We start from the raw sequence: 11,139 nt of genomic DNA, 5'->3' as shown, positions 1-11,139 counted from the left end.
CCCCTTCGCCTTCAGTTTCCCTTGGAATCGTGATCTCTCTCTCTCCCCATCAAGCCCTTTCCTCCCACTGGGCCTCCAGCGGAGGCTGCTGCTGATGCTGCTATCACAGCTGCAGTTAGAAGTGCATCCCAGGCTTTGGGAGCTCATTTGGAAGATGCAGGTGGTGTTTCTCTGGTTTGGCCGGCCCCCACAGTCTTGAAACTCTCTCTCTCTCTCTCTCTCTCTCTCTCTCTCTCTCTCTCTCTCTCTCTCTCTCTCTCTCTCTCTCTCTCTCTCTCTCTCTGTCTTTCTGTCTCTCTGTCTCTGTCTCTGTGTGTGTCTCTCTCTGTCTCTCTGTCTCTCTGTCTCACACACACACACACACACACACACACACACACACACACAGAGCTTCGAGCTTCGTGCCCTAGTTGGGTTTCGGGTTCTCTTCTCTTCCCCTTAGCATCTAGGGAAGGGCGGTGAGAGGTTTGCACGGGATTCTCCGTGTGTCTCTCCTATCGTCCTCTCCTCATTTAAGGGAGTTTGAGAGGGATCTTTTGCTGGCAAGAGGTACCTCGTCATTTCCGCTAGTTTGTGTGCTGTGCCTGGGGTTTTAATCTTGCAAGAGGAAAGTCAGGGAGTTTGGGGGTTGGAGGGGCTGGAGCTTTGGGGAAAGAGAGAGACATCAAGGCACTGCTGGAGGACTGGAGAGCTCGCCTTCAAAGCCTTGGTAGAACAGCCTCCCCCTAAGACGCCCTAACCTAACCCTAGTCTTGCTTAAGGAAGCAGCACCTAGGAACTGTGGTGGTGGCGGCAGCAGCAGCAGCTTCGGGTGAGGGCAGCAGACGTCTGAGCGTGCTCAGCGTCCCCATCCTTCCCCCCACGGGAGAAGACAGCAGTATGAATTGGAACCCTACATAGAGACAGAGACAGAGAGAGAGAGAGAGAGAGAGAGAGAGAGAGAGAGAGAGAGAGAGAGAGAGACAGAGAGACAGAGAGACAGAGAGACAGAGAGAGAGACAGAGGAGAGGGACGGAGAGAAGGAGGTGGGGAAACAGCTGAAGGGACTGAGCAGAAGGCGGAGGAGGAGGAGGAGGAAGAAGAGAAGGAGAGCTGCGATTCGGTGGCGTCTCCCTCCCTCTCCCAGGCTGGGCTGCCTGTCGCTGATGCTCTAGGTTGACTGAGAGAATTTACAGCAGGGAGTGCTACTGGGAAACCTGGTACAATAAGGCAGTTTGCTTCCCTTCCTTCGCTTCCCCGGCTCCCACCCATCCATCTACCCAGAGAGCACTCTATCCTCTCTGCGGGAGAAGAGGAACCAGAGGGGAAAAAGATAAGATTTCTAGGGTGCTTTTTCTTTTCGAATTCCTCGCCTGACAAAGAAATCGATCCCATTCCCAATGGCTCTTATAATGGAACCAGTGAGCAAATGGTCGCCGAGTCAAGTGGTGGACTGGATGAAAGGTAATTCCAATGATTCAGGTTGTGAGGTTTGGGAAGAAAGGGGAGGGGACGGAGGAGGAATTCTTCCTTTAATCAATTAATTAGTTATATTTTCTTCAATTTAGAAATACTCTGCAAGGCATGGCTAATAGATACAGAAATGCGTCTCATGAGCATTTGTTTTGTATTTTGAGTGGAATATCCTCTTCTAGCCCAGAGACCTACGGATTTCCCCCACCCCCACCCCCGCCGCCGACCGGCCATGATTTTGAATGGGTTGATGTTAGGGTTGGAGTTTTCTCTTGACTATCCTTTAATATACCCCCCCCCCACAACACACACACAACCCCCATCTTGTTTTGATTCAGTCCACCAATCTGGGGCCCTCTCTCTTCCTCCCCTTGCGCTTCAAGGCAGGTGTGCTTATCGGAGAAGATGAGGGGTTTCCTGGGGTCTACGGGAAGGTAGATTTCTCTTGCACAGGTTTTGCCCCAGTGCACAGCAAGCACAGGATAAATCCGTGCCACGGGGAGAAATCTTATAGCTGGCGCAGAGCTTGCCAGGGTAGAGCCAATCTGGTGCGGGGGCAATGAGAAAGCTCAGACTTTCTAAGTGATCTGTTGTCTCAAGCAGGTAGCAAAGCTTGGTTTAATCTGGGTAGCTTTTTAATCGTGTCTATTAAAATTCTCCTCTTTACCCCTGTGTTTTACAGTTACAGCAATAAGAAAGAAAATCACGAATGTTGTTGTTTATTTTTTGGTTTCACCTCTACCTTCTAAGATCCCAGACACCCACATGAAATCTCTTGCCCAATTACCTTCTCCACTCCCTCTTTTTTTTCTTCTTCTTAGTCTCTCTTCCCACATTTCCTTCCCCTCGACCTCTCTAATTTGCTATTTCGGGACAAATAGGAACACTAGTTCTAAGGCGATACTTAGAAATGATGAGGCGCTTCAGCGGTGTCACCACTGGTGCCGCGGTGGTGGTAATAAACGGCAGAGGCTGCAGGGTTTTCCCGAGTCTAAGCAGAGGATGCTCACCAGTGCTCTGGCGAATTGCTCTGCTTTGTAATGCACGATGCAAGTGGGATAGAAGAGACGCGGGAGGATTTCCCTCAGGGACCCACCCGCCAGGCAGGCCGAAATCAATTGTTTTCAGTGCTGCCAATTCACCCCCACTACCACCCCCTCCCCTTCTGGTTCACTGCAGACCGGACTCGACAAAAATACTGAAGCCGCTGGAGCTTATGTGATCGCTGATGATACATTACGATGTCAGAAACTGCTAAAGAGCTCTCTCCCCTATTTGCCGTCTTCTTTTCCCCCCATCCTGAAATGTTGCTGCCTCCTCTTTCCCACGTGTGATATGTTTAATATTAGATGTAGATATAGATATCCATGCAGATGTAGATAGAGATATCCATTCCTAAACAGATTTCATTAAAAGACAGACTTCTTAAGAGTCCATTTCAGCTCTCCCTGTCTTCCCTAGAACCTTTTCATAAGAGTAGGCATTGCTCCCCTGCACACACACCCCAACAACAAAACAAAATCCCATATTACCTACTACGAAAATGTTGGAGAGTTTAAGAAGAGAAAGGGATTTATCTGGATCCACACAACATGTATTTTTCATGGTCTTGAGTTTGGAGATGAAAGTTCACTAGCAAGGGTCATAGTTAGTTATCCAAAAGTGAAGAAGCTCTAGATGGAAGCTCACAAGACTGCTTATCATTTATCATTTATGAATGTGCTTTAGTGCAGAGATAAGGTAGCTTGACTCTCTCTGTGTCAGGTGAGTAGGCACAGCCCAGAGAAGACTGGAGAGATTTCCTCTCCCTCTCCACCTCCCCCCCACCCCAAATCTCTTTTCCATTTTTATTAATTTCTTATTTCTTAATGTGGGAGTTTATCTATCTATCTATCTATCTATCTATCTATCTATCTATCTATCTATCTATCTACATATTATCCTTTTTCTTCCCTTTTCCATTTAGTTTGCTTTTCTGAGTCATTCATCTTCGGTTTCTTTCTTTTTCTTTTTCTTTTTCTTTTTTTTTTTTGATACTCCACTTGTAGACTTTGTTTTTGCCCTTCGTCTTCCGTCTTTTGGAAATTTCCCTTCAATGCCACAGCTATTTCTTCTAAAGGAAGAGAAGCTGTGCTTGCCTTCTTCTATTGCAAGCAGGTCCTGCTCATCCAAGTAAGGAAGGCTGTGACACATGGGAAGTGGAAATACTGAATTATTAATTGAATAACTAAATATTCCTTTGTAATTGATGGAAAGCTCACTTCAATTTGAGTCTCTGGCTAAACTCCCCAGAGAAAAACTGTTTTGACTTCATAGGTACTCATATTTTCTGTATAAACACAGAGTTTTGTCCTTCCTCAAAAGTTCCCATGGTGCCCCTAGGCAGAGTATCTTGGGGGCATCATGACACTCATCCTCCATCTTCTCCCTCCTCCTTACTTCTCCCCCCTTCCAGAAAAGTGCAAATTTTCCATTCCCAATCCTATTTTGAAGAAAACTCTCAACAGTTTTAGGGCCACTGGCACATATCCAAAATATCATAACCAAGTTGTGTTAATACATTGTAAACTTTCTGGACCACTAGTTATACGTTTAAAATTGACCCACTTTAAACTACCAGACATTTGAAACCAAGCTAATATTTTTTTAGCTATCACATAAAATGGCTGTTGTTATCTTGAAGTTGGAGAACAGGTTTTAGTACCTGTTGGTACTAAAAGACTTCAAAAGATAAAAGCAAGGCACCTGAGAACCAAAATCACTGAGTACCTTGTGTGCACAAAACCATCCTGAATTGGAGAATTGAAACAATTATTTCAATGATTCTGGTCTCAAGTCACTTAATAATAATATAATTAATTGATTTGAAGACTTGGAGACATCTCTAGATTTCTTATGTCATCACATTTAAGCTTAGCTATAAATGGAATGTCATCAGAAAAACAGTAGCTGAAACAACAATGGAAATAGATATTTCTTTAAAGGTGTCTTAAAGGTATGTTACCTGTTTATTTTCCTTTCTCTAAGCCTTTTCCCAAATGAATTTTATTATAGAGCTTTGGGAAAATAACTTTTAATCCCTGCCAGAGAAACATTAATATTTAAAACTTCACTTTAATTTAGGCTGCAGCTGTGGTATGGATCAATCATGTTCAGAGCATTGCATATCTTTTTATAAAGGCAACACGAAAGGATGAATATGACTAGAACAACTGCAGCATTGTGGGAGTTCTCAGCATGCTACACCCTACCGATGTGACAGTTTCATCATCCTGAAAATGTAAATCAGATAGCATATGTTTTCGGATATTCGTGGTCATAAATAGTTATAACTGTGTGCAGCAGTGCACACTTAGTGCTCATTCTTGAGTACTTTTATATTTGCTGAACTGAAAAGAAACTATTAAGCAGCCATAAAAAATGGCATGGCCATGTATTTTTACAAAACACAATTGCTGTATATTTTAAAAGTGATACATGAACTTAGCAATCAAAGCAAAGAGAGAAGGGTAAAATCAATGAGCAAAAGTTGCCAAGATTTGTTAACAATCTACATTATATTTTGTTCAAAATTACTTTGTTAAATAAATTTCTTCCTGTGCTAAAAAATAAATATGTAAATAAATTAAATGACAAAAATTCAGTTTGTTACAGAAGAAACTCAAATACAAAATGTGTATAGTAAAGATCTGTACATTACACATACTGGGTGCTTAATAAATGTTATTGGTTAAATGAATTAATGGATTTTCATTCTCTGCCTGCTTTTTGAACTATTTACTTCCTCATCTACACACACACACACACACACCACACACACACACCCTTTACTGGAAAAATCTATAGCTTCCATAAATTCTATATTACTTCCATAAATTTTATAAGTCTGTGGCAGTGTTAGTCCTAGAAGAAATATCAGTTCTCTGTGCATTAGGGGTCTCAATCCATAATTGCGTCTAAAAATTATCATGCTTTTATATATGAATATCTGAAAATAGCTCACGAGTCAAAGTAGTTATTTTAAGCCTTAAGTCTTTGAGTTGAGAAGAAATTCTCCAAATGGAGACTAAATATTTATTACATCAAATTTAATTACTTGAATTTGCAGTTTTGATTAGATTTAAACTTCAACATCATTTTCAAAAGCCATGAAAATAAATTGGCTTTTGGAAATGTAACTCTCAAATAAACAGGGCAATGCTATAAAAAAAATTGCTGAATTCAAAATGTTTCATTATCTTTGACACCCTTCCTAAATTGTCCAACTGCTTGAAATATTGTTTAACTGTGTTTATTTTGACACCCATCATCAAAACCTTTGCCAAAGTATATTTTACATGTAATTACTGTAACTTCCTTCTTCCCTTCCTGAGTTCTATCCCTTTCATGCTGAAAATGTGCTCTGTATCAAAGCTAAAGTCATTTCCTGCAATAATTTTCCCTTACCCTAAGGGATCAAATCTGAATGTTTGATTATTGCTAATTCAAAATCACTTATTCTCACTTAATTTTGTTATTCTCATTTCCCTCTATAGCTGAGTGGGTACACCATGCTCCCTATTAGTCCTCACTCCCCATTCTCCAACTATTTGGGTTATGGAATAACCTCCCTATTCTCTTTACCTTATTCCTGCCTTCAATTCACAGCTTTAGGTCTAATAATCATACTTCAAAAAACAAAATTAGATCTCTCATTCTCTAACATTGGAGTGCAACTATGACCGACTTCCTCCTTGAGGCACTTGTATCTGTATGCACATATTTATGTTAATTTCTTGCCTTTTTTTTATCTCAAAAGTTAACGCCCTCTTTGAGAGCGGATATATTTCTATTCCTTACTATATACACCTAAATGTTTAGCATATACCAAGTATTTCTTTCAATAAATGTGTATTGACTCATAAATTGGCTTTTAAGTGCATCATTTATAGTATGTATGATATTGAAAAGACTATCAAGAATGTTTTCTCCCAATTGATGATCCAAGCAACATGTTTAATTAATATTAGTTTAAGCTCATTATGTTATGGCTCTCATAGTTATTCACGGTGGGAAGATAACCAAGATTGGAACTGATTTTTTTTTGCTTCCTCTCAAGAGGAAAAAAGTATTTATAACATGAAAAATGAAATAAACAAGAGCATAAAATTAAAATGTGGTAGAGAGAGAACATATTTGAAAGGGCATTTTTGTAGCTTATTTTTTCCTTAAGAAGTCTAATAACACTTTTTCTCCTTTTTCTGATGCATTTTATTTTATTTTTACTTAGAACAAGAATGAACTTAATCTTAGTTTTGCAAAGGAAAATGTAAACATTTTCAGCAAATCTTTCTTGAATGAATAGATATTAATATCTGGCTTGAATTTTTTGAAAATGATTACAGTAGAAAATTTTATATGTTATATATGTTATTAAAAACATAGAAATGATCAAATTGATCCATGCTATCATTTACTTTTATAAACACAGGCTTGCTCCTTTCTTAATCCTCCAGTGACTAAGCAGTTTTTTAAAAATATTCATCAGTCATTTTAGGTTTTGATATTTTTTTTGGTAATAGGAATGTTATCTATCTTGCATAAAGCAGAAATTCACCCTGTCTATATGTAGAATATAATTCATAGAGTTTTGTGGATATAGACATTAAATATATCCTATATAAAATACTTAAGAATTGTGTGCCAATTCAAAACAAAATAGTACGTGCAGATAGTTTCTTATGACTATTATGTAATAATATTTATTTAGCACTTCTGTATGTATGGAGCTGTGATGGCCTACCCACTAGTCAGTCTGTATGTTCCTAGAATTTACAATCTAAAGTGAAGAATCAGTGAAAGGACCCAGAGACACAGAAGTGACTGTCCAAATGCTGACTTTAAATTAAGTAAAGAAAAAGAATTTGCATTATGGATATGCATTAAGTGCAAGAGGTATGCTAATGGAAAATGAAATGCTTGTGGGCATAGAGAGGGAAGATAATGCCTCACTCTCAGTTAAGATGAGATTTGTTGAAGCATTGGAATTTCAACAGGTATGTGAGTATCAGAAGGAAAGGCAGTACTACAGCCATATTCAAAGATGAGCATACTATAGGAATAAGGCCATGCTACAAAAACCTATGTGAGTGAGGTGATTATATGAAGGGACAATGTATACATTTCCCAGGGTAAAGGGGAAAAGAGAGTAAAGAAACAAGGAAAGTGATAGAGAAAGATTGGATAGCTCAAAACAAAATCTACATTTCACAAAACCATGAGACCCAACAGGATATCCTTATTTTAAATAGATTCTGCATTACAGAATTTTAAGTGCCAGAAATGTGCAGTAAAGAGCACACAGTGTTTTCTTCTAACAGATTGCAATCTACTTCTCCGTAATGATTTTGAAAAAATGCCCCAAAAAAGCAAGACAAATATTATTTATAATTAGGGCCAAACCTTTAAACATTTTCAATTTAATTGATCCAAATCATTATATAACAAGTAGACCGAGGGCTTTTATGTAGCTACAATACCTTTATAATACCAATTGCCTTTTTTTATAAATCCCATTCTTGCATCATTAATTGCTATTCATTTTTGCTGTTTTTTTTTTTTTAGTTGACCCATGATATGGTCAGGTCTTTGATTTCCCTATAGCATTTACTGCACTGCATGTAAGGTATAAGAAATAATAGTAACATTAAATAATAAATTTAGAGGACTAAATAACTTCTATTGATAAAAATTCAATTCAACTAAGGTACTGAATAGCTTTTTATTTTAATGACAGTCTCATTATAAAGTATTTGATTTACAACTGTTATTTTTAATCAGATTTATTTTTTCAGGTGACAGTTGAACGAATAATGAATAAGCTCATAGTTATCAGATGAACTGGATAGGGTAGTGATTTCTCTTTTAAATAATGAAATTAATTTTCTTCTACTCAGTATTGTAAAGAAAAAAGAATGCTTTCTATCCAGAAGAGGGCATGATATTTGCAATCTTTTGAAATGAAAAGAAAATTCTTAAACCAGCTTCTCACAGATGGTGAAACAGAATGCCAATCAGCAAGCCCTCTTTCCTTTTGAGAATGCCTATGGAGTCCATTACCAACCAATTTGAATTCCCTTGTAAAGAAGCTTTAAAAAAAAAAGTACATCATGGACATGAGACTTATGACCTAACATGCCTATCTAGGCTAGAAATACTGTTGCTTACTATGATCATAACTTGAAGTTGGGATGCCATCTCAAAGACCTTAAACTAAGATTAGACCTATTTTCTTTGGAAACATTTATCATTCAATCGATTCTTAACACATATTTTGTTCATGCTATAAACATGATTTGCTAATGTAGTTTTGCCATAGCCAGCCCAGAAATAGTCTTATTCATAATTTAAAAACTAAAATATAGTTATTCTCTAGACAATGTCAATTTTGAAAATATTATTTGTTCTTTTTCATAGATATTTTGAAAAGCCGTATGCTTTACTTAAGAATGCATGATAGAGGGGGCAGCTAGGTAGCACAGTGGATAGAAACCAGAGTTCAAATCTGGCCTCAGACCAAACACTTGACACTTCTAGCTGTGTGACCCTGGGCAAGTCACTTAACCCCAATTGCCTAAAACCAACCAAACAAAAAAGAATGCATGATAAAATCAAAGATAATAAATGTCTTATTTGCTTGTCTCCATGTAATGAAATATTCTCCATTGCCCTCTTGGTTTTAAGAGCATTTTCATAGTTTAGTAACATGAACATTCTGTTTTTAATTTTTTAATTAACAGAATGAAAAGGATGGAAGGCCTCCTTGGCCTAATGAAAAGTGTTATCTTCTTTATTATATTTGGTGTTTAAGTTGTATTTAAATTAAAATAACTTAAATTAAAAATGCTCAATTATGCATAATGTCAGAATTATATTGGGTTGCTTGTTCTATCCTTATCTAATTTTGGTAAGCAATCCTACTTATTTTAATATATTTACTTAGCTTATTTTTTTAAAAGATGCCTTATTAAGATTAGAGGTAGTATAAAGCTCAGAATAAATCTTCACTGTAAAGCTGAATGTTGTTTTGTTCCATGTGTGAAGGGTTCAAATTAACATAGCACCATTGGCCAGTATACAGGTGTTTTTAAGCAAACAGATGTCCCTAAGAATTTATCATCCTTCAAATCTTAAGTAGGTATACTGAAAGTCTATAAAATTAAAGCACATGTGACAATTTATTAATCCTTAATGAAGCATCACTTATTAGAATTAATTTTTTCTATCTTTGATGCACACTGAGAAAGTTAACATAATGAAATATGAAAACAACCTCATGTGATAATATAATACCAAAAACATTTATTAAGTGCCTATTCTGTGGCAGCAACTATGAGAGATGCAAAGTTTAGATAAGACAGTTGGGTAGGCAGGATAAGACAACAACAAAAAAAGGCTATTATAATGTAAAATAGTTTATGATGGGTGCTATGTGGAGTTGCAAACCAAAATATTTCTGGCCATGGTGGCATTTAGAAAGGATTTCAGAGGCTGGATAAGATTCTATTCAGAGTTTTATTTGTTTAACAAGCTACTGTTTGCCTAGCAGACATTTTGTTTGATTTTGCTAATATTACATTTTAAAAGTTAATCTTTAAAGTTTCATCTACCTTCTCAGATTTCATCTTAAATGGTAGTGATTAACTCCTAATAGATTATTTTCTTCTCTGACTCTTCCAATACAGCAATTTCAGGGAAAAAACAATATGTGTTATAAACTTACCTCTCTAACTTCCTTCCTCAAAAATTACGATTGTTATATAAACTTGATTTAGCCTCATAGACATTCCAGTTTCATCAGAGATGACTTTAAGTATCACAATTTATTGACTAAAACCTTAACTCACCAAGGAATTTGTGTAAAATGTCAATGTTCAGGTCTCAGTGTTGTCACATCGTCAACTGAAAAACAAATCTAGCATAATAGCATATGTACTTCGGGCTTACTTTGAGGCCATTCAGAAGGTAGATCATTCCAGTGAGAAAACTGAAAGTGTAAAGTGGGATGTATTTTCACTGCTGGTTTATTATCTTCTAGAAAGCAAGTTTTATCAGTCTGACTGATCAATAAAGAAGGTGATAGAAATGGCCTTTTGATAGAGTTCTTTTTCATTTGAACATTTTGTTCTGTTGCAAAAACATGTTGGTTTAAATAGGTTCATATATATGTATGTGTGTATGTATGTGTATATGTATGTGTGTATGTATGTGTGTATATGTACACACACACACACACACATATACATATTTCCTCAAGTGATTTCTACAAAAGTATAATTGTAGGCTTTAGTGGGGCAGCTAGGTGGAACAGAGAATAAGAACTTTGGAGTTGGAGTGAAGAAAACTTGAGTTCAAATCCCTCTTTGGACACCTACTAGCTGTGTGACCTTGGGCAAATCACTTAGCTTTTCTCAGAATGTTACCTTATCTGTAAAATGGGGATAATACCTCACAGGGAACTTACGAAGATCAAATGAGATAAGTTACAATGCTTTGCAAGCCTCAAAGCACTATATAAATGCTAGCTATTTTTATTAGGTTGTCATGTAACTTAGGTTTTGTTTTCTCCAGCTAGATTACCTAAGGACTTAAAATAAGCTAACAGGTTGATTGTTATAGAAGTCCAAAAGAGTCCAATAAGATAAAATT

General features: G+C 37.2%; 1 protein-coding gene across 10 annotated transcripts in view; it reads left to right on the top strand.

The window, feature by feature from the left end:
• Window positions 1-361: 361 nt before the first annotated feature.
• CNKSR2 (connector enhancer of kinase suppressor of Ras 2) overlaps window positions 362-11,139 on the top strand; it is a 333,138-nt gene continuing 322,360 nt past the window's right edge. For 2 of the 10 annotated variants that reach the window (XM_078146630.1, XM_078146627.1), the window contains exon 1: window positions 362-1,443. In XM_078146630.1, coding sequence (XP_078002756.1) covers window positions 1,380-1,443 — 64 coding nt within the window. In that variant the 5' untranslated portion in view covers window positions 362-1,379. The remainder of the gene's footprint in view (window positions 1,444-11,139) is intronic. The other 8 variants (XM_020989906.2, XM_020989905.2, XM_020989908.2 and 5 more) reach the window with 6 other exon arrangements.

The sequence above is a fragment of the Phascolarctos cinereus genome, unplaced genomic scaffold (assembly GCF_003287225.1).
Source record: "Phascolarctos cinereus isolate Bilbo 61053 unplaced genomic scaffold, phaCin_HiC Scaffold_726;HRSCAF=1367, whole genome shotgun sequence".
NCBI classification, from domain to species: Eukaryota; Metazoa; Chordata; class Mammalia; order Diprotodontia; family Phascolarctidae; genus Phascolarctos; species Phascolarctos cinereus.
The sequence above is the reverse complement of the archived record's forward strand: the minus strand, read 5'-3'. Positions and strand labels throughout refer to the sequence as shown.